The sequence below is a fragment of the Acromyrmex echinatior genome, chromosome 5 (genome assembly GCF_024713525.1).
Source record: "Acromyrmex echinatior isolate Ae372 chromosome 5, ASM2471352v2, whole genome shotgun sequence".
NCBI lineage: Eukaryota > Metazoa > Arthropoda > Insecta > Hymenoptera > Formicidae > Acromyrmex > Acromyrmex echinatior.
In genome coordinates, this window is record NC_141856.1 from 2011958 (window position 1) to 2037829 (window position 25872).

General features: G+C 33.7%; 1 protein-coding gene across 2 annotated transcripts in view; it reads left to right on the forward strand.

Moving 5' to 3' along the window:
• The window catches only part of LOC105148625 (cilia- and flagella-associated protein 58), a 550890-nt gene that overhangs the window by 227381 nt on the left and 297637 nt on the right, over positions 1–25872 (forward strand). For both annotated transcript variants that reach the window (XM_087406699.1, XM_087406698.1), the window contains one exon: positions 23235–23511. In XM_087406699.1, coding sequence (XP_087262825.1) covers positions 23235–23511 — 277 coding nt within the window. The remainder of the gene's footprint in view (positions 1–23234; positions 23512–25872) is intronic.

Genomic DNA, 25872 nt, shown 5'->3' on the forward strand with positions numbered 1-25872 from the left:
TTCTCTTTTCTCCCCACCATTCCAACAAGTAGCGTAATATAAAAGGCCCGAAGGAACAGCTCAGTATCAGGCTGCTCCTCGCCCTGATAAAATGGATTGCGTTCACGTATTTCAAGAATGGATCTGGACACGGAGGAAACCCGCGAAACGCATAATTTGTATATCAGTTGATTAATAAATTTGATTTATTTGTTCTCTTAACTAGTGAATGAACAGCATAAATAAAATTTTATTTTGAACATAATATATATATATATCATATTTATATGTGCGTATATGCATAAATAGATTGCCTAAATCGTAGATGTTTGTTTTTACAATTTTAAACGGTGTAGGTATTTGTGCGGGTGTGTATGAAATTAAGAGAAGATAGGATATACGGATTACATTTTCTAATGACATGAAAATTCCATCGATTTTTCTATTATCTTCAAGAGGGACTGGGAAATAATTGAGAGGAGGATATTCGGATTCCTGAGAATCCTAGAGAGTCGGGGAGTAGGGGTGGGAAATTAAAATTCAAGAGACTTTTCGGAGAAATTAGTCGGAGGTTCGGAGGTAGGATTGTAAACCGAGTCTGTTAGATTCACGACTGGGACATTGATGAGGGACTGATCTCTATACTTTTCGCATAGAAAGGCTCTCCTGAGCTGTCGACGTGCTTCTTTGGTTATGAATGTTTCCGATTGGACTTCAGTGATGATTGATATATTATGCCTTCATAGAATTGATCTTAGCTCTCTTCTTACGGTGAGCGCGATATCGGCCACGCTTGATCATTTATGTTAAAATTTATTTTTTTATAACTAAGGGTCATGCCATCAAGAATATGAATATGATATGGATTGTTTACTGAAGGAATTCAGGGAAGGATTTCTAAAAGAGAGATACATTGTATATTTTTGAGAGATGAAGAATTGTAAATTACTGAAAGCGTTTTACCGCTTTGAGTAATCACGGAAAAAGAGATCAATGTGAAAGTAGTAATACCCCATACCTCGCGCGGGAGGACAAAACTGACGCCGAGAAGCATCTTCCGCTGTAGCGAAGCTGTCCGGAATTTATCCACAGGCAGCCGTTATATAAAATAAGTCATATAAAATAAGTCAAGTCAAAAGTGCCACCACGAGAAGATCAGTGTCATGAGTTCAGGAGTAATTGCTTTTGTGTATAGAGTATCCGGTTATCAAATGTCGCCTTTATATGCATTCTTTTAGAATATTGGACAGAGTCGTCGCTCATCGCCGTCGTGCGCGCTATCTCATATACTTACTATATATATTTTTTCTCATATATTTACTATATACATTTTTCTCTCGATATGTTACCGTTTTCTCCTATTTCTATTTTTTTTCTTGTACATAGAAACATTTGATATGTCACGACATGTGGGCAATGACATCATCAATGTAATTTAATATAACAAAAATGCAACGTTTCGCAAGCATTAATGTACGGCAGCTTCGTTAGATTTAATGTAATATAAGAAAATTTTTTCAAAAACATTCGACATGTCACGACATGTTCGGGTGATGACATCATGAATGTAATTTTGATAAAATTATGACGTTGTCAAGTAGTGCGCATAATGATATAAAATAAAAAGATCGAGATGCATTGCGACGTTGTCAAGTAATGCGTATAATGATATACAATGAAAAGATCTAAGTGCATTGCGTCATTAATCAATCAGATAACGTAAGTGACAACGTGGATCGTGATTTGGGAAAGCAAATTGTTCAGCTGAATACCAGAGAAGAGTATATCGCGTGGAAACAGTGTAACGACGAATATATAGAATATTTGGTGGGAACAGAGCCGTGTGAAATGTCCGCGATTAATCGGTAATAGACAATCACTTATCGCACGTATCGCGTGGCTTGAAAGTTTGAAAAAATCGGTGTTCAGACGATTTGTGCATGGGGATGCTGAATACAGCGCGGGACTCTGTTGACGCGAGATTGAAACGGTGTTCGAAAATCATATTCTGACGGGCATGGTAATAAACTCCGATCCAATTCCATCATTTAATCAATGTACAATCCATGGATGAATCCAATGCGTGTTTTTCCTGGTGAGTGATCGTTGCTCTATACCTGGAAGACATGCAGATCGGAAATCTTCATTCGCATTATTTTACAGTGCTAAATCTCACAGGCATTGAATTTCTCATGACCTTAAAGGACATTTCTAAATTTGAACGTTTGAACGCGGTGTCGATTAACATATACGATATCGAAAATGAATAGATCCTTCCTCTATAGCTCACCGGTAACAAGAAGGAGGAGCACGTCAACGCGCGCTGTATGTGCAAGATCCATGCAACGCCAGCTTCTATCACATTGTGTGGATAAAAAAATCTGTTTTGTCTCGTGAGATCGCAAATTACTAGGAATAACAACAGGATATATTTCTGCGATCAGTAAATATACATGAAAAATTATAATGTTCATGAAGTTACAACAACAATAATAATAATAGTAATAGTAATAATTTTTGTATTTTTCGGTGCCTGTATTACTTCAATTCGAGCGAAAAATTACAATCGCACGCAATGGATTACAGAAAAATGAACGACTGTACTATCCAACTGCCGAGCGAGAACAAGTAGCTCGAATTTCGAAATCATAATAATCAGGAACAAATGCCGTTCATCGTCTACGCAGACCTAGAATTTGTTTGATGGAAAACGGAACCCGAGAGCAAAGATGCGTTGTCGTACATGTATCAACAGTACGAAGCGTTTAGTATAGAATATTACATACGATGTTTATTTGACGACACATTATCAGCGTATCAATTTCGTCGCGATAAAGATTACGTCGCGATAAAAATTACATCGCGTTATTCGCGCGACAATTTCTTGGCACATCGTGTGAAAAATATCGTATTCGCTAACGTGCTCATGGAAACGTTGTCAAAACAATGGGAGAAATGTAATTTAAATTATAAAGATTCATTCTATACTCCAGTCGTCTTTCATAATTTATCTGGTTACGACGCACATTTTATCATAAAGGAAATCGCAATCGCGTACGAAGGACAATTAAGATGTATTACTGATAACCAAAGAAAAATACATCGTTTACCAAATTCGTTACAGATACCGCCGAAACAGCAGACTCGCGAAATTGGATAAAATTACAATTCATCGATTCATACAAATTTCTAAATAAATATAAGTCGATAAATTAATATTGTTTCTAAGAAAAGATAAATTAAAAATCATATGTTCCAAATTTTCAATTCTATCGGACGAAGAATTCAAATTACTGACTTGTAAAAATGTATTTCCGTACTAGTACGTTGACTGCGTCAAAAAGTTAGAGAAAACCGAATTACCGTCGCGTGAATCATTTTACAATTCGTTGACAGGTGATATCGTATCCGAGATAATGTTCACAAATGTATGGCAGCGATTATCTATTCGAACGCTCGGTGAATACAGTGACCAGTACTTGAAAACCGATGTCTTGTTATTGGCTGACATTTTTGAAAACTTTCTCGAAAATTGTGTGGAAGGCCATGCTGAAACATACACGCGTAAAGTTTCAGTTGCTAACCAACATCGATATGGTTCTATTGATCGAGCGCGGTACACGCGGCAGCCTCAGTCAATATTTCGGCAATTACGCGCAGACTAATAACAAGTACATACATCGACATACATCGAGTACGACTCATCGAAACCATCATCGTACCTTATGTACTACAATGTGAATAATTTATACGGATGGACGATGTATCAACCGCCCTACGCTAAATTTCCATAGGTCAAAGTCACTGTGACGCGAGCGCGATCGCTCGCGATTTGTCTACAGGTTATAATCTTAAAATCGATCTCGAATATCCGCAGCATCTGCATGACCGATACACTGACCTACCATTCTTCCCAATGCGCGATAAGCTACCTGGTAAGCGCGTGGATAAATTTCTCGTGACGTTATAAACAGTTACGATAAATAGTTACGTCTACTACCTGCAGCAATGTACTCGTCACGGTCTTCGCGTAACAAAGATTCATAGGGTGTTACAATTCGCTCAATCCTCCTGTCTCCGCGATTTTTATGAACTCAATACACAATTTAGAACGCGCGAGAAAAACGATTTTGAAAAAAAATTTATATAAATTAATGAATAACGCAGTATTGGGTAAGACTATGGAAAATGTTCGAAATTACATAATATTATTAACAAAAATTATTAACAAAAGAGATGGACGATACGGCGCGAAGACAATTATTGCGAAACCGAATTTCCACGAGTCATAGCGTCTTTGCAGAAAATTTAATCGCCGTTGGACTGCATAAACTCGAGGTGAAGTTCAACAAGATTTACGTAGATATGTGTATACTAGAATTCTGCTTATACGAATTTCATCACGAGTACATATTATCGATGTATTGTGACAAATATAAAATTATGTACACCGACACGACAGTCTTATATAGAGTATTTCAGAAATAGTTGACTAAACTCTAAGAGCACATTCCACTCATTGTAACCATGCATAAAGTCATATAAACATGGGTTTAGAAACGCTTCCTTTCCAAGTTATAAACATTTCTTATTTAAATTGTACGTATTTACGTCGGATGGCATAACTCGCTTCGCTATGTTTCATGAATTGTTCTTTTATTTACCTTCTAAAGTAAACAAAGAGTTATTAGATAGTCCGTATGGAATTAGAATCAATCTTTGTTTAAGCATTTAAGAGTGAAAATAGTATTCATCAACATGGCAGCTTATTCTAACATCGAAATTGACAGATATCCACTACATATGGGCGAGCTAATGGAAATTGCAGAGAAGCTCAACGTCCCTATCAACAAATCTTCTTTCAAAGACGATGGCCTGCTAAAAATACCTTCAGTTCGGTTCATCGTCGACTTAGGGAAACAGGATATTTCTTACCCAATACAGTTAATCGAGGACGAAGCAGAACTATTTGAGTAGCTGCAATTGAAGAGCAAGTGATTAGACGAGTAACAGAAAATTAAAGATTTTGTATGAGACAAATTGCATTAGAAATGTTTCTTTCTCAACTACAATATATGGAGGATATTAAACAAAGTACCGATGCGGAAAGAAATCATTTTCAGCAATTTCTGTAATGAAAATATAGATATAAGTATAAAATAAAATATAGGCATATGTATAAAATAAAAAAATATAACTTGGAAAGAAAGCGTTTCCGAACCCATATTTATATATTTCTTCATCCTTACAATGAATGGAATATGCTCTTAAAATTTGGCTAACTATTTCTGAAACATCCTTATATCATGTCGAGTGCGAGGACGTTTACGAGACGATGAAACGCGATATCGCTAGATTGGACACGAGTGATTATTCGGTGGACAACGCATACGGTATATCTCTCACAAGTAAGAAAGGGCCTAATGAAGGATGAAAACAACGGTGCATAATGACTGAATTCGTTGGACTCAGAGCGAAGATGTACGCGATAAGAGTGAACGGCAAAAAGGATACTAAAAAAAGCGAAAGGCGTAAAGAGTAACATTGTAGCGCGACCGATAATATTTGATTATACGCGATATTTGAACGAAGAGATTGAAATGACTCGCTGTTAGTCGTGATACGATTTAACTACACAAGGTGTACACAATATTCGACTCGAAAATCGCTCTGAGTCTATATATCGATACATTGTATCGACATCGGCGGAAACATTACCGTGGAGGCATTGGCGAATATCTTTGTAATATATGTTTTATATCATATTTTTTAAATTCTTTGTATGTATTACTATTATTTTCATTGACATTTCATGTATCGTATGTTTTTTTATATTTATATACGTATTATATATTACTATTGTTTTAATTTATACTTCATACATCGTATGTCTTTTACATTTATATGCGTATTATATGTTATTATTACTTTTATATATTTACTATTTATTATGTATTACTATTATCTTAATTTACACTTCATGTATATTTAAAAAAACTTTTTTTATATTTTTATGGTATTATACGTATATTTATATCGTATCTTTGTACATTTACATATATGTATATATTATATATATATATATATATATATATATATATATATATATATATATGTATTGGGAGTACAAATTAGTTCGGCCCGTTTTTTTATGTTCAAAAATGCATTTATTTCAAAACAAAATGAATGAATAGATTAATTGAAATATTGTCCATCGTTGGCTACTACTTTTTCCCATCTCTCAGGCAATTTTCGAATTCCATCTCGAAAAAATATTGTAACTCGTCTTTGGAGGCGATCCAATTTTGGAGCCAATTTTCGATTTCTGCGAAAGAAGTGAACCGGTGACTTGCCAAATCGTGCTGCATCCTTCGGAACAATCAGTAATCAGAAGGAACAATGTCCGGAGAATACAGCGAGTGCGGTAAAACATTCCATTTCAGCGTTTCCAAATATTTTTTTACGACTTTTGCGACATGAGGCCGAGCGTTGTCATGAAGAAAAGTAACTTTATCATATCTTTGCTCGTATTCCGGCCGTTTTTCTCGCAATGCATGGCTCAAACGAATCAATTGTAGCCGATACCGATCGCCCGTAATGGAATCCAGGTTTCAGCAGCTTACAGTAAGCGATACCCTTTTGATCCCATCAGATACAGAGCATGATCTTCGAACCCTGAATGTTTGGTTTTGGTGTTGATGTTGAGGTCGATGGCAACGATTGGGCTTAGCGTAGTATTTTTTCTTCTTGGGGTTGTCGTAGAATATCCGCTTCTCATCTCCAGTCATAATCCGATGCAAAAAACCTTTTCTTTGTTGTCTTTGAATCAGCTGTTCGCAAGTGAAAAATCGCCTTTCAACGTCTCTCGGTTTCAGTTCATAAGGCATCCAATTTCCTTGTTTTTGAATTATTCCCATGGCTCTCAATCGTGCAGAAACGGCTTGTTGAGTTACTCCCAATGATTCTGCAAGCTCCTCTTGCGTTTGACTCTGATCTTCTTCGAGTGCCTCTAATTCTTTGTCTTCGAATATTTTTGGCTGTCCAGAGCGAGGCTTGTCTTCAACGCTGAAATCTCCATCCTTGAAACGTCGAAACCATTCCCTACATGATTTATCAGTTGGAGCAGTGTCATCATAAACTTCGACAAGCATTCGATGGGCTTCAGCTGCACCTTTCGTCCAATTAAAGCAGAAAATTAGAACCTCCCGCAAATGCTGCTTGGTTAACACACAAAATTCGACATTTCGATCACAGTAAAAATCAAGATTTTTGTATGAAATTCAAAGCGATATAAACTGAATATTATTAGCAGATGTCTAACCTTTCTGAAAACGCCAAAATCAGCTATGAACTATTCACAACAGCCGGAGCCAGCTTTTGGAAAACGGACCGAACTAATTTCTATTCCCAATATATATATATATATATATATATATATATATATATATACATACACATATATATACAATAATATACATATATATATATATATATATACATATATGTATATATATATGTGTGTTTATTCTATCTGTGTATAATGTTGTTAAAAATAATTATACATTTGTGTACTCCAAATAAAGATGGAAGAAATAATATTTTATACATTTCTATATTTATATTATTGTACATTTTTATATGAGTAAAATATATGTATGAATCAAAATTTTACCAAATGACATTGTTTTTGTGTTTTCACGTAGACGAATTGTTGTTTGTAAATATTTTGTAATTATTATATACTGAAGATGACCTAATATATATGTAAGGCCGAAACGTTTATATACCAGGTATATGCATAAGTTTCTTCCGGTTTAACTAAGAGATAGCGCCAGCGAGAAGTACGCAGCGTATTAATTTGACACACGCCATTTTGTTCGTCTGACATTTAACTATAAACACACACAAGTTGAGTCCGCCAAAAACTAGCGTCTTTGTTTTATCATTCAGTGATGTCGAGTTTTGTGCCTGAAGAAGAACATTTGCACGCATTGCTTTTTTTATTTAATCAAAAGAAAAATGCTGTTGAAAGTCATCGTTTGCTGGTAGAAACATATGGTGAACACGCTCCATCGATTAGAATATGTGAGACATGGTTTCGACAATTTAAAAATGGTGATTTCAATGTGAAAGACAGTGAGCGCTCTGGTAGACCACAAAAATGCGAAGACGAGCAATTGCAGGAGTTATTGGATGAAGACCCAACTCAAACTCAACGGCAATTAGCAGAAGCATTACATGTATCACAAGAAACAATCAGCAGACGTTTACGAGCAATGGGAAAGATCAATAAACTCGGTAAATGGGTCCCACACAATTTGAATGAACGTCAAATGGAAAATCGCAAAGTCACTTGTGAAATGCTGCTTCAATGCTACGAAAGGAAATCATTTTTGCATCGAATTGTGACGGGTGACGAAAAATGGATTTATTTTGAAAATCCGAAGCGGAAAAAATCGTGGCTTTCACCTGGCGAAGCCGGTCCATCAACACCAAGGCCAAATCGCTTCGGCAAGAAGACCATGCTCTGTGTCTGGTGGGACCAGAGCGGTATTGTGTATTATGAACTCTTGAAGCCCGGCGAAACCGTTAATACACAACGCTATCGCCAACAAATGATTAATTTAAACCACGCATTAATCGAAAGACGACCGGAATGGGTCAGAAGACATGGCAAAGTGATTTTGTTACACGACAATGCGCCGTCTCACACAGCAAAATCAATGAAAGACATCTTGAAATCGCTTGGACGGGACATTCTTCCGCACCCGCCGTACTCCCCAGACCTGGTGCCATCTGACTATCACCTCTTCGCATCAATGAGGCACGCGCTCGCAGAGCAGCACTTCAGCAATTTCGAGGAAGTTGGAAAATGACTCGACGAATGGTTTGCCGCAAAAGACAAGCAGTTTTTCTGGCATGGTATTCATAAATTACCTGAAAGATGGGCGAAATGTGTAGAAGCCGATGGTCAATATTTTGAATACAAAAAAATTAATTTCCCTCGAAAATTACGTGTTTTTTTTATCAAAAAACCGGAAAAAACTTATGCGTACACCTGGTATTTAATTATGTGAAATTAGATTAATGTTGTGTAATCAAATATAATCAATCGATTTCTGGTGTTCATGGTTTATGCCTTTTATCTTTTCATTTTATCTTCCATATCGTTTTTGAGCGAGCGATTGAACCATTCGATTACTGATGTAACTAATTTCAACGTCGAATACATGGAACAGTGATTAACGTCGTGTTTTTTATAATAACATTTTCTGCACATCGGCGTTGTATAACAACTTCCCCCTATTCGTTTGCAAATTTTTGGAACTCTTTCACTCTCTTGAATTATCTCAGGGATAGCGTCAGTTTTGTTTCTGACCGTGCTTTTGAGCGGTAGAGCTCCCGCATACCTGCATACTTGTTCAACACATCGGTTACAGTGAGTGCATAATGGTAGCCTCTGTTGAAGTACGAGTACGGGCGTATCTCGATGATATTAACCTGCTACAGATCGTCGCATCCCCGAATTATCACACGTCTTCTCGGAAAATTTCTTCATGTCGGAGCGTACAATTCCTTGAGCCGACGTCTCTCGGAACTAACTGTTTTTCCTCACCGGATTTCTTTTTCATGATTCAACGCGCATATGATACAAGAAAAGAAAATGTATTTCTTTTTTCGCTGACACCACTAGACTAACTTGTTTCGTCGATACGCAGTTTAATTTATAATAAGACCTTTGGACTTCGGGAAGTTTCTCAATAATCGACAGCGTTGTCGCGAGAGTTGTTATCCGTTCGGTGCGAAGCGTCAAACAATCGATTCACCAGCTCGTTGAGATCGTCCCAATGCACACAATCACGTTGTTGTTTAGTGTCATGAATCCCTTTCCAAATTTTTTCTTCTGTTTTTTAGGTATGATCGATATCAGTAACGCGATTGTGTTTGTACCTATATTCCCTATTGGCAATAATCGACTCTGCGAATAATACTGTTTGGGCGCGTTCATCGACAGCAGCATGCTCCTCTACTTGTACGTATAGTACAAGTCTTCTGTATAAAAAAGGAAATTCTCCTGAAAATCAAGTAAGGACCAATATACCGGCTTCTCTGTTGATAATTATCCGCATCATTTCCACATCGAAATTTTTATTGCCAACCAGTCCATCCTTGTGTAGATAAATACACGTGATTTATGCTGTTCTATTTTCTTCGGGCTTTTCTCAGAATAGTCTCGATGTACTTTAAACCCAGTGGGGCCAAGCCGATTCGCAACGCCTTTCGACCTTCCGACTTTTGCATTCGATTTCAAATCTTCGTCACGAGTGAGTCATCCGTTGTTTCGAAAACGTTCTCTATTGGTTGTACGCCGGGTTAATCCAGTGTAATTAGGATTTTACTTAGGAAAAATTTACACTCGGCTGAATTTTTGCACACTTTATTTTGACATTATATTGGGTGCGGGAAAAAGTTCGTAGCGTTTTTCCCACTAGATAGCATTAAATGCTCAGCAGTCAGTACTAATCGCATCGATAACACTAGACGTGCGTTTAAAAAGTGACATTCCAACCTTTGTTTTGAGCCGAAAAAGATTGAAATGTGAAGTGAATCAAAAATTATTTTATTTTGAAAATGAAAAAAATAAAGAAAAAATTCGCTACATTTTGCAGTTTACTACGATAAAGGCAAGAACGTTGCACAGGCTTGTGAAAAAATTTGTGTTACAATATTTACGGTGAAGATACTCTATCAAAATCAACAGCACGGAAATGGTTCGCTCGTTTTCGTACTAGAAATTTCGATGTGAAAGATAAACCTTGTTCTGGTCAACCTTTTCACTAAAAAGTCTGATGAAATCATGAAAAAAGTCGAGCGTGATAAGCATGTGAGCACTATGGAGATTGCCAGGGAACTAAGCATCAACTACAAAACAGTTTTAAATCATTTACTCAAAGCTGGATTCAAAAAGAAGCTCGATGTTTGGGTTCCTCACGGTTGGGTGTTAAGAACATGATGGATCGAATTAACATTTCCGATACGCTACTGAAACGGAATGAAATTGAGCCATTTCTGAAGAGAATGATAACTGGTGATGAAAAATGAATCACGTACGACAATCGAACTCGCAAAAGATCGTGGATAAAGGAAGGAGAGAAAGCACAAGCAATCGCAAAAGAGAACTAGATTGATGACGAAGAAGGTCGACCAGAAACCACAGAAGTTCTATCGCGATGGGATTATAGCTCTGCCTCAAAAATAGCAAAATATTATTGAAAATAATGGAGCATATTTGGTTTAAATAAATTGATTTTAATACTCTAAGAAAAACACTTGAATTTTACTAAAAAAACTACCACGAACTTTTTCCCATGCCCAATAAATAATTTACAAAAGTCTCCATTAATATCGTATTCGATTCGAAAGGTTTATTCTAGGTCAAAGATCACGAAAATTGATTTTTCGCGAATATCTCGCTTTCTATTGGTCGGACATCAATTATAAAGTTATTATAAAAATTGTATTAGGTGTTGGAATTAATTCGTAGCGTTTTACAAGTGATGGGAAGTACTTTCATTAATGTATTTTTTAATGCTCATGTGAAATAAATAACATTCTTTCATTAAAAAACGCTACGAATTAATTCCAACACCTAATACATTGAATAATTCTCTACAAAAAAATGTTCTGTACATTTTTCATGTACGAACAATCGTAAATAATGCAACGTTAAACTTCGGGAACATGTAGAAGATCGATAACCTAAGAAAAAAAGTCTTGTAGAGATATACTCTCTTTGTTTTGGAAAAAAATCGCACAAAAGACAAAACGTAGTTTTCGTTTTTGTATTTTCTTATTACTTATTCACTTATTACTTATTGTATTATTTATTCACTTACTTAATGTAGATATTGTTCAAAATGTTGGCTTCTTGTAGCATTGCATCTAGTATGGATAGCTCGTATTATAGCCAAATACTGATCTGGCGATATTTGTTGCACTGCAACTCGATTCGATTTCTCAATTGTTCTTTAGATCCATCGTCCAATCCATCGTCGTGGATAATGATGTTTTTTTTGTCCTATAAAATTTGAACACAATTTGGATTGTCATTAGAATCATTTTTTAATATTAAAATTTCCGTAAGTATGTAGAGGTGGCTCACTGCATGATGTGGAAAGCTATTGTTGAAATGTACATTATCATAATATTAGAAAATTACGTTAAAATATAAGTATATCAGTATATATGGGAGGGCCACGGATACATGCGCATGGCTGCCACTAGGCGGCGTTGGCGTCGGAGTCGTGAGAGGAACTTGTTGGAGGGAAAGAGGGGTAGGATGAGAGAGTGTAAAGAAGATAAATAAAAATGTAAAAATGTTGCGTAGAAAAAAGAAGTAAAAATGCAAAATGCTTACATGATAGCCATCCCCCCATACCTCCTTCGCAGCCGCAATCTCTACCATCTAATTGTCCTTTTCCGCCTCTCCCATCCACACAGTCTTTTCGGCCCAAGCGGCAATCTCTGCTGCCTCTGTCTCCTTCTCAGCCTCCTCTTCCATCACCGCAGCAAAGTATATTACACAAAAGTGTAATAATATCTCCTCATCAGTTAAATCGAAGAAATCGAGCATGAACTCGATCAATTCATCACTCGTACAAGATGCGAAATTAATAATCGGGAGGTTCTCTAATCGAGTTCATGCCTCGACTTTCTTCTCCTCTTCATCCTCTCCGACACAGACATCCTTCAATTTCGCCGGCCTCCATGAGAGGGACATCTTCCTCCCCCTCATCATTTTTTTTCAAATTTATAGGACTCTCTAAATTTCATTTTACACACACACCGTTTAAATAGATACAACTGATGAATCCGAGCGCGAACAAGACGTAGAGTAGGAAATTTATTTTAAAGTAGAGAATTTTTGTTTTATATAGGATGAATCCGCGCGCGGACAAGACATAGACAAGAATGACGCTGAAAAGCATTCTTCGCTGTAGCGAGACTGCCCGGGATTTATCTATGGCAATCGGTGTATATAAAACAAAGTAATCAAAAGTGTTGTCGCGAGAAGATTGGCATAATAAGTTCTGGAGCAGTTACCTTTGTTGTGCATCCGATTATCAAATATTATCGTTATATTGAAATATTGAGCAGTACCGCCGCTGCCGCCGCCGCCGCCGACGCCGCAGCCATGCACTCTATCTCATATACTCGCCATTTACATGTATTTAGCATCTTTCTCTCGATAAGTTATGTCGCCCGTTGCGACTCATGTGTATCGTATAATCTTTTCTCTCATTGTAGCTTCCTATGCGCAGAACCTCATATATAGGTTGCATTCAGTAGACACAGCGCATTAAAGAATCAACCAATCAAAATTTTTCTTTTCCGTAAAGTGGTAGGAAAGGAAGGATTCTGATTGTTTAATTCGCTTATGCATTATGCGTTCTGCGTTATTCAATAGCTTGTACTATTGACTTAGACCTGTTATATAATAGGGTCGCAAGCCGTAAGTCAAAAGAAATTGACCAATCACAATTGAATATGAGAAAAATAATTGACTGTGAATTGGTCAATTTCTTACTCTTACAGCCTCATCCATTACTGATATTGCTATTATAGTCCACGCATTACAGCTGGCTATTGTAGAATAGGCATAAAGGAGCGTTTATATTGGCCGTAACCGTATGCCATAATCTGTAAGAATTGATCAATTATAATCGAGTATTCCTCTCTTCAACTGTAAGAAGGTAATAGGTCAATTTTTACAGATTGTGGTATATAGCATACGATTACATCCAATATAAGTCCCCTAATACATTCTACAATAAGGTTTTAACAATAAGTATAATACATTCAATCGTTGAGTGATCATGCTTCTGGACACCCATTATGTTAAGAATTACTTGATTGATAAAAATATACTCAATCGACGTATTTTTGCGTAAACAAGAAAGAATGTCGCTCTGCCTCATGAATCAAGATATTAATCGTTAATGTCGATTATTCAAGTTAGGAACTCTGTCACAGTCACGAAATACTGTGAAATTTTCTGCTTTAAAAACAAATCCTCTACTTCAAAACATATTTTCTGTTTTAAGAATACAAGTTACAATACTTTTTTATATTTTAAAGCAGAGAAATGAAAATTTTATTGCAGTGTCCGCAGTGTATACTTGCATCGTAATATTTCGTCGCTGTGACCAACTTCTGAACAGTCGTCGACTTCAATGACTAATCATAGTTCATGGAGCAGAATGATAATTTTTTTTGTCAAACCTTTACTTTTTTTTATTCAAAAACGCGATTGAATGTATTTTCATCAATGTTATTAAACTCGATTAAGGGATGTATAAATGTAGTCACAGTCGACGATAATCTCGATATTATCTGGATAACCTAGATCTAATTCTTCGATTCTCTAATATCGCATCCAAGAACGCTATACGCAATAGCGACAGCGATAAGCATCAGCTCGATTGCGAGCTCTTAGCTTAGTTTTTAGTACTTATGAAAAAAATGATGTAATATAAGGTAAATAAAAAAAAATTGTCGTTTGCATCACTACGTTCCTTTACTCCCCTCCATTCGTCCTATTCTATCTCGACGCGTTATCGCACTCCTTTTAAATAAACAGCCGATGCTTCTCTTACTACCGCGAATCATGTACGTATGTATTTATCCGCATAAAAGAAAAGAACGTATAACAAATATGAAAATGAACACGCGCGCGGATTTTCAATAATTTAGGGAGGCTAAAATAGATTCTTTCATTTTATATCATTGCATGTATACTATTTGGCAACGTCGCAATTGTATCAAAATTACATTGATGATAATTACATTATCTAACACGTCGTGATATGTCAAATTGTTTTATGTATGAGAAGAAAAAAAGGAGATTGAACGGCAACACATTAAGAGAAAAATGGTAAGTGAGACATCGCGCATGATGGCGATGGCGGCGGGAACAGCGAAAAAAATGCGGAGCGCATTGCGAAACGTCATCACATGTATTCTGTTTATGGAATCCACCGACTGGGGTCCTATGTAAACAGCGATACCTAAGACTTTTCCCGCGCCTACGAGTATCTCTACCAGGACTGGTATGTATTTGAAATACTTTTATTCGACAAACAGTATTGTTAAGACAATTATATTTTGTGTTTGTTCGGAGTACATGAAAATATATTGTATTTCATGGAAGCATATAAAATTATTTTGTATTTCAAATATAAACATTGATAATCAACCTTATTACTTGAATTACAAAAGCTCTCAATCTTTCGATTTTAAATACAAAATGAGTAATACTTTCTTGTGATCCGATGAAATAAAAAATACGCTTGTATTGCAGACAGTGTGTTTTGAATAAAAGTATTTCAAATACATGTTCAACCCTATCCTTTAAATACAAGCTGCCCCTCCGTACGCCCCGCTCGCCTGAATTAGAACCGATTCTCTATTCTTATTTAAACGTAATATTCGATAATTTTTTCATGCACTTAGCATATATCTTTTTTTTTAAAGAGGTTTTTTTAAAGAGGTTTTTTTCTTTAGGAATTTTTATTATCGCGGGAATCGATTCCCGATCTTGGCTTAGCATCTTGGTGACAACAATGGCGCGGTTTGATAATAATTATTTAATTCAAATTGGCTCTTGAAATATTAACACAAATAAAAAAATAGAATAAAAAACGGGCAATTAAGAGCATTAATAGGTGTTTTTGGCGTTGTAATTGGTGTGAATATCATAAATACATATATTTCGATCGTATCTATTGATCTATTACTTTTAAATAATATTCGTACTGTAGTAGAAATTGAGTGCAGCCAGTAAGTCTGAATTTGTTGAGACTTACTTGCTGCACTCGATTTCTGTTATATTACAAACATTAGATTGTGAACAATTATTACTGTGATTGGGGACTGCTGAAGATGTGTGGCTTGAATAGAGCCAAAACGTTCAGTTTGGTATTTTGTAATAGATGTAATAGATCAATAGATGCGATTGAAATATATGTATTTATGATATTCGCATCAATTACTGCGTATTAATGCTCTTAATTGCTTGTTTTTTTTTCTATTTTTTATTTGTGTGATTATTTAATGATTTATTTTTCCACGACGCTCGAAGGGAGATTGTGGTGTCTTTCCATCTCACAATGCCTGATTTCAAATGCATTTATGCTACATAAATTTTATTATCACGAATCACTTGAATAAGCATGGTTTTTACTTATTTTATATTTGCTATGAAAATTTCTGATGATACATTTTTCAGATTCGTGTTACCGATTGAATTTGTTTGTGTTTTATTGATTATTTTATTGAATGTTTGCGAAATAAAAAAATCGTAGAGTTCACTGGACGTAACATTATTTATAAAATAATGATATCAGAAAATTATATTATTTTATTTAATTCAAATATACAATTTTTTCAAAAAGTATATGAAATCTCTAAATTGTGTCAATTACAAGCATATGTACATTTTGTTCAAACATTCTTGTCGTACCTCTTCCATTAAAAAATAAAATCAAAGTGCAAAAAATTATATTCCAAACGTACTACAAACTTTTATTTCTTAAAAATAAGACTTAATAAGTGGTACATATTAAAGCTTTTTATTCTCACATTTAAAGGTATTTCAATCAAACTGATATTTTATTATTCCAACTAATTAATTAAAATTTTATTACAAGGAATTATAAAAATAAAAGTATAAAGTGTAATAATTTATTTCAAATAAAAACTTTTACGGAAAGAAACTTAGTGCTGCTATACGGTCAACAATACAAAATGCATGATATCAAGATAAAATCATCTTATTTATAAAAAAGTAAAACAAGCGCCAAATCTATGTGCTTGTATATGTGCTCTTGAAAAAAAAAACTTTCTTCCAATCCAATTTTAACTCTATTTTCCGAATTATTAAAGTAAGAATATTTTTTTTTTACAAAATATGTGAAATCTTTAAATCGCGCCAATTTGAAATAGAAAATACATTTCATTGAAATAGCAATGTAGTATAACTATTTTTAAACAATAAGACTCAAGTCCTTTTTGCAATCTTCTCAAAAAGTAATCATTTTTTTAAGAATGAATTAAATCTTCTGACTCATAACCTAAGTGATATGTATTCCATGTTTTTAAAAAATACGTGAAGGTATTTGATAGAAATAAAAAATTGTTTAATGTAAAAAAAGTTGGCGCCGCCTGGCAAAACCTGACTTAATCTAGCATAACAGCGGCGCCTAGTCTTTTATGTTAAAAATTATTTATTTCAATTAAATATATTTTTTGCATTTTAAATTTATTTTCTGCATTTTTTAAGAATAGAGAATATCATTTAGGTTAAATTAGAAGATTTCATTCAACTTAAAACATGATTATATTTTTGAGGCTCCTATGGGTGCTATCTATGTAAAGATTATGCGTTTCGCAGGTTTCCTCCGTGTCCAGATCCATTTTTGGAATGCCAACGTTTCATGAACCTTGCAGTCCACTTCATGCGAGAAGCAGTCTGATACTGAGCTGTTCCTCCGGGCTGTTTCTTTTATATTACTCTACTTGTGGAGTAAGAATGGGAGAAAGAAAAAAATTATGGGGGGGAGGGAAGAGGGAGATTAGTCGATCTTCAATAACTAGGAGAATGGTTCTCTATATTTTATTTATGTTGTAGCCATTATCTCTATTTAGATTTTTAGGGTGTTTTGTATCTCTATGGCTTCTCTATATTTTCTTGGAAAGTATGATGTTGGCTATTGTGATCAAACAGTATTTGATGTCCTGTTTCGATGTTTCCAAAGCCAAACCTCCTCCATTACTAGACAAGAATGATTAGCCCTCCAAGACCTGAACAGGGACATAGACATCATCGTGTTTCCAGGCAACAAAGGCAACATGACAGTAGTCATGGACACAGATGGACTATAAGAAAAAGATGAAGAACCTTTTCTCGAAAAAGCATACAAAAAGCTTGACATAGATCCAACTAATACAATCGCACAGAATATCAAGAATCTAGTGGAAAAAAGCAACATTCCTAAAACAAATTAAAGTAAAAACAAATTAAAGGAAAAAACGATATGAGCCAGAAGTTTGATCTATAAAATTGGTAGACAAGTAAAAAAATGTCTCAATAAATTAATTATGAAATTTAATAACATGCCGGCTAACACAACAAACGTTTCGATCACGATCGGATCATTATCAATGTTTACAAAATATGTCTAAACAATCTGTAAAAAAACATAACATAAAGTGAAGTTCGATCGAAAATTAAAAATATACTTCAAAATATACTTATTAAATAACTATACAATTGTTGATATCATTAAATTAAGAAGGATCTTCGTTTTGTTAATTAAACTGAACATACATAAAATACATACATTAGAATTTATCAGAAAAGTAAAAACTTATACTATGGACGGTTGATGGCAAATGAAAATATACTTCGCAATGTTAAGACTGTTGGTATTAATAATTAAAGAATTCTTCTTACTTTTTTACTTTTTTGTATTCCTTGCTTTTTAGTAGTATTTTTTTTATTAGATTTTACTATTTATTCCTATTTATCACAATTTTATATTATATTTGTACTTTTTAACATAAATAAGTTATTTTTGTCTATAATATATATACAAAATCCAGAGGAATACATAGTTATCGATTACAACATTCCTGTAACATTTATTTTACATTGAGCGAGATTGATTATTAGTATTGCGATCGAGAACGAATTTCAATTTTTATATGTTTAGCTATGTAATATTTCCACTGTTTTTGTTTATATTGATAATGATCCAACAGGGATCGAAATGTTTGTTTTGTTTTGTTTATTACTGGCAAATTAAAGTTTTAACTAAATGATATGTTTATTTATTACACACAGTTTAAAATTTTTATTTTATAACGATTAATCTTAGGCTTATAGCCCTTTATGTTTCTTAAAGAATCTTCGTCTTGTTAGTAAAATTGTAGAGTAAAAAAACGTTGGTGTATGATTACATTGGTGTCCAGAACGAAATATAATGCATTACAGCTATAAATATAATATTGTATATAATAGGTTATAAGAATGATAGAAAAATATAATCTGATGAGACAATACAATGATATAAGTGAAAGTTAAAAATGTACAGTGTAAATCTATCTATTCAATTAAAATAATAAAATACTCGATACGATTAATAGTACACTAAACATTTTCAATTCTTTACACACAAGATTATTAATTAGTATTATTGATTAGTAATTTACTATAGAGATTGGTGTTAATGACAGAATATGTTTATTTGATATAACAATTATCATTGACAATTAGAGAATCGTTTTTGACACATGACACATGTCATAAAACAATATTTTTTGGCAGATTTCTCAATTTCTCTCGATTTGAATCATCCTCTTCGTCACAAAAGAGGCACAATTATTACAATAGTTTTTTAGACAAAATATTCTATCTGTCACATCCTCGCTTTCAATAAAAAAATTTGATCGACGCAATTCACACTTTTCTTGAAAATAGATATCCTCTCTCTTTTATTTTTTCACAATAGAAAAAAGATTAAAATTTCATACATTAAATAAAAATATTACACATAATTTATAAATCAAAGAAAATTTTACAATTCCCCATGTACATTCCATCTCAGAAAGTTTTCTATCTATCTCTAACATGTCATTTCATTGTAAACTAGCTTTCATCATCACCAATACCTTAAAAAATTTTATTAAGAGAAATAAGGATAATTTGGAATTGCTTTCGAATCAAAATGTTGTATATATAATAAGATCTCATGTGATGATTGTGACGCCAGCTATGTTGGCCAAACAAAGAGATAACTAAGCACTAGATTGCGTGAACATTTCGGATATTAATAAAAGTTCTCTGTCTGTTATATCATCGTGTTAATTTTAATTATAATTTCAGATGGAATGATGTGAAGATTTTAGACAGTGAGTTTTCTTATAGACAAAAGATCGATATTTGAAATAATTCACATTAAAAGACAGAAACAAAATTTAAATAAACAAAATGATACTGAATTTTGCCAGAGTCTTTCTCACAAATCATACAATCCCTTTCTCCCTCACAATTATCTTTCTTTCCTCTCTATACATCTCCCTTCCTATATTCCTTCTACTTATACTCTCTCTTTAATTTCACTTCCCATTATTTTCTAACATTAACTTTACTTTCCTTCTCTGAAAGTCATTTTACATTTATTTTGTCTAACAACGTCGAACATAAGAGACATCGTTCTTTCTCTAATCACATTGTCTATTGCACTTTATTCATATTATTTAATTTTTTTTTAACTGAACTCTCAATTATGAAAGGTATTTTTCTTATTTAATTTTAAAGAGTATTTTGTTATTTTAATTGAATAGATAGTTTTACACTGTAAATTTTTAACTTTCACTTATATCATTATTGTCTCATCAGACTATATTTTTCTATCATTCTTATAATTTTATGTCATTATATTTATAGCTGTAATGCGTTATATTTCGTTCTGGACACCAATATATACTCATACATCGACGTTCTTTTATTGTACAATTTTAGTAACAAGATGAAGATTTTTTAATTATTGATACCAACAATTAGGTGTCTGAACATTGCGAAGTATATTTTCATTTGTCATCGATCGTCCAGTATAAGTTTTTACTTTTTTGATAAATTCTAATATATGTATTTTATGTATGTTTAGTTTAACTAACAAGACGAAGATTCTTCTTAATTTATTGATACCAATAATTGTATAGTTATTTAATGCGAAGTACATTTCAATTTTTGATCAATTTTATGTTATGTTTTTCTACTGTTTAGACATATTTTATAAACATTGATAATCTGATCGTGATCGAAACGGTAGTTATGTTAGTCGGCATTATTAAATTTCATAATTAATTTATTAAGACATTTTTTTACTCATGCACCAATTGCATAGGTCAAACTTCTGACTCATAGTCCTTTTTCTTGTAACTTGTTTTTAAATTGAGCCATTATACTATTATATACAATAATATAATCCCCAGTAAAATCAAATCAACATTAAACCTACGAATCCTCTCCTACCAAGACTATATGGACTATCAAAAGTACACAAATCTAACATCCTCGAACCAATTGTCAGCGCCATACACTCCCGACATACAATACTTATCCCGTTTCCTAGTACTATAACCCCTCAATGGAAAATCCGAATCACACATAATTAACTCAACGGATTTCATGCAAAAGATAAAAAAAATCCGACACATTACGTCCTACAGACCTGCTTGTAAGTTTCGACGTATAATCCCTTTTCACACAAGTCCCAATAAAAGACACATTAAACATAATAAAGGCCTCACATGAAGTTCCCTCCGACTTCATCCCGCCACTAGAGCACTGCTTAACAACCACTTACTTCTCTTATAACAACCAATTTTATGAACAAAGGAGCGGCAATGGACTTTCCTATTTTTGCTGTAATCGCCAACATCTTCAGCATTTTGAAAAAGAGACCCTCAGAAAAACACCCAAAAAACTAAAAATTTAATTCCGTTATGTAGACACATTCGTGATATGGAGACACGGTAGAGCCGAATTCCGTAAATTCATTATTTTCCTCAACAATCATCAAAATATCCAATTCACTATAGACAGAGGTAAACGGAAAACTCTCCTTCCTAGATATTCTTGTCTCTAAGAAAGCTGACGGTACCTTAGGCCATCAAGTGTACAGAAAATCAACACACACACAGAGAGATACTTACATGTCGAGTCGCACCATCATCCAGCATAAAAACAGTTTGCAATCAACTCACTTGTACATAGAGCTTTCATCATCTCTGACAAAGAACATCTACAGAACTCAACCACCTAAAACTAGTCTTACAGAAAAACGGACACGACAAAAAAGACATAATCAATACAATCAATAAACATGCAAACAAGACAACGGTTTCTGACACTAGATGAAAGGATCTTATCCATTCTTTCATATGTCAAAGGAACAACAGATCGGATTAAACAGCACGATATTAAACAAACACAATATTCGAACTATGTTTAAACCACCCAAAAAGATAAGACAAATCTTAAGAAATTCTAAAAATCAAAGACCTTCACTCAACTCCGCAGGAGTATACAAAATATCTTATTTCTGCAGGCAAATATACATTGAAGAAATATCCGGGAGAATGGTCAACCTATGGATAAAAGAATACCAACATGATGTCAGGCTAAAACACGTCACGCAGTCAGCATTATCAGAACACAACATCGAAACAGGACATCAAATACTGTTTGACAAAACGACTACAATAGCCAACATTACATCATACTTTTCAAAAAAGTATAGAGAAGCCATAGAGATACAAAAACCCTAACAGTCTAAATATAGATAATGGTTACAACATAAATAAAATATAGAAAACTATTCTCCCGGTTATTGAAGACCGACCAATTTTCTCCACTTCTCCCCCTTCCCCACTTACAATTCTCTTTTTTCTCCTCACTACTCCAATAAGTAACGTAACATAAAAAGAGGAACAGCCCAGTATCATGCTTTGATGAAGTGGACTGCAAGGTTCACGAAACGTTGGCATTCCAAGAATGGAGGAACATGGAGGAAACTCGCGAAATCACATAATCTTTATATTAAAACATGATTATTATTTTTTACGCAGAATTATAAATAGAAGTTTTATTGTTCAAAAGTAATTATACTACTACCTGTACTTTCTTGTACAAAAGTATTACATTAATGTTTCGAAATATATTTTCTGATTATAATTAGCACAATTTAAAGATTTCACATATATTTTTTTTAAATTATTATTACTTTGATAGTTTGAAAAATAGATTTGAAACAGATTTGAAACAGAAAATCATTTTTTTTTTCAAAGCATACATACACTTAGCGCTTCTTTTATCAATTTGTAAAAAAGATTATTTAGTCGTACGTTTTACCTCATTTCTTAGACATTATAATATTATATATAAAAAAACTATTAAAAAACTTTTAAAGAATTGTTTTCTGATTGACAAAAACTTTTTGGAATGTCAATCAGACATTGGAAAAACTTTATATAAAAACCTTTAAAAAACTTTTATTCGATCATTCCAAATGGAAAAATTTTATATAAAAACTTTTAAAAAATTTTTTAAAAATTGTTTTCTGATTGACATTTCGATCATTCCAAAATGCATTTTTCCATTTAAAGTTTTACCAAACTATTAATTACAGCATCACCATTAGCAAGAAAACGGAGAATCTTTTGAAAGAAAGGGAGATACTCATTGGCGAGATGGAAACTATGCGACAACGCATGAAAAATATATCCTTTTACGCACAGGAGCTTGAGCAAAAAAATAACGAAGCGAATCAACAAATGACAGAGATGCAGGAAACCATTGGCATGCAACTGAATGAAATCTCGCGAGAAAAAGGTACCCGAGAGAAATTAGAAATTGAGATGCGACAACTTCAGGAAGAAATTAATATAAAAAAGAACGAACTGGAGGTAAAGTGTTTGCAAAAGATTATTATTAATAAAGCCCAAACTATCCGCTGATCGATCAATTCCAGTTGACTGTAGTGCGTTCTTCATGATTTTCCCTATTATCACTCATCCGAAGCGACGGCGTCACTGCGATGGGGAATGAAGTATAGTGGGAAGAGCTAGCTACGGTTGATTTTTACGGTTGATTTTTACGGGCAATTTCAGGACTTTAACCCGGACTCTAATTAATAAAAACTGGAACGATAATATGAACTTTACTTTTATTCGTCAGATATATTTAGATATATAAGGTGTTCGAAAAGAATGGGATTTTCCTATGATCTCCAAAAGTATGCACTTTCAAGGAAAATGACCCGAATAAAAATTACAGAGGTCACGAAGAACTATCTTTTGATGACTTTGAACTTGATCTTGTGTTAATGATTTGAAAATTACATTAAGGTCTTTTGATTTCTCAAATAGAATCCCCCATTTTTCAATAAATACTGTTGTAGCTAACCTCGAGAGCTTTTCAAAACATAATATAATATTTTCATGAAGTACATTTTGAGTTATAAAGTTTGAATGTTACAGTACTATCAGCATTAGCATTATGCGATGTTACGCAAGATGTCGACGGCTAAAAACCTTTCGAATATTGTTCAAAATCATGTCCTCAATAACATTTGTTGAGATTAACATCATTGGAGGTTGTTCCTCTCATTTTCATTTTTATGTAGAAATGAATTTTTAAGGCAAAAGTGAAAATAAGAGATAAAATCTTCAATGGCTTTAATCTTGACAAATGATATCCAGGACATGATCCTGAACAACATTTAAGATGTTTCAGCCGTTTGTCAGACACTTTGCATAATGCTAATGCCGGCGGTACAATAACTTTCGAGTCTTATAACTCGAAATGTACTTCATGAAAAAATATTTTATTATATTATAGTGTTTTGAAAAGCTCTCGAGGTTAGCTATAAGAATATGTAATAAAAATGAAGGTTCCATTTAAAAAATTAAATATGATCTTTATGTGACCTTCAAACAATTATTCAAGGTCAAGTTCAAAGTTAGCTTCATGATCTCTATAACTTTTATTCGGATCATTTTCTGAAAATGCGTACTTTTGATTATAGGAGGGTCCTATTATAATATTTTCAAACACCTTATATAATTGTATGATAATAGGTTATTAATTACTGTATACAGGGTGTATAGTAATGATTACGTCACTAAAGATCAAGAACTATCGATAATCTGTCGACAGTTATCGAATATTATTATACATTAGGGGGAAAGTAATGTCGTTTGTCATTTATCAGCTCATTGTGTGACTTCAAAGTCGTGCTAGACATTTAAAAAAAAAGACATTACTTTCCGGTCCCCCTAATACTACCGAATACTATCGATAGTTTTAGTTACTATCGACAATTTTTTACAGTTTTGAAGATTTTAAGAGAGTCGACACACCAACTTTTACAGGATGAGTAAAAAGTTCCATAAAATATTTCGAAAAATAAATTTCCGAAAGAAATGTTTTCTACAAAAATTGTAGGGTTTTAAAGGATCTATTCACTGATCTGATCAATCTTTGGGTGGCGTCACCAAGGTAAAGATCACATCATTTTTTTTTAATGACATTTTATTTTTGATTACAGAATCTAATGGCTGGGGTCAAGAACTTTTCAAAACATTACAACAAAGTTATTTTTTATAAAGTATTTTTCGAGTTATGAGGCTGGAAGGTTACAGCATCACTAGGATTTCCACATGCTTAGCATTACCCAGGATGAACAGGCTCTCATCTCTTTGAGTGCTTAAGTTACGTGAATTTCTTTGCCTCTCATGTGTGTGTGCATGCGCGCGTTAATTTCAAAATCAACAATTATAAGAATGATTCAACATTTCACTAAAACAGATAGCATGAAAGATTGCCTGTGTAGTGACTGAAAAATCACAGATTTTATCTCTATGGTATGCATTATGTACCATATTATAGAGTCGATAATAGTTATATCAGATGTTTGAATTGCCTTCCTTCCACCGTTTGACAGTGTATTAGCCTTAATTGAAAAGAATTTCTAAAATTTCTCAACATATCAACAATTATTAAATTCAGTTCGTCAGTTATTCTTTGCTTCAATTCTACCACACTCGCTGGTTTTGTTTTATAAATATGTTCTTTTCACAATCTCCATAAAAAGAAATCTAGTGGTGTCAGATCGAGAGATCTTGGAAGCCACTCAGTTTTTCCACGCCTCCCAGCTTATCTGTTTGGGAAAGTTTCATTCAGCAACCTTCGTATCCTTCCTTAATCCAAAATGCGCTGTAACTTCATTTTAAAACCACACGCGATCGAAATCATTCGAATGAGAA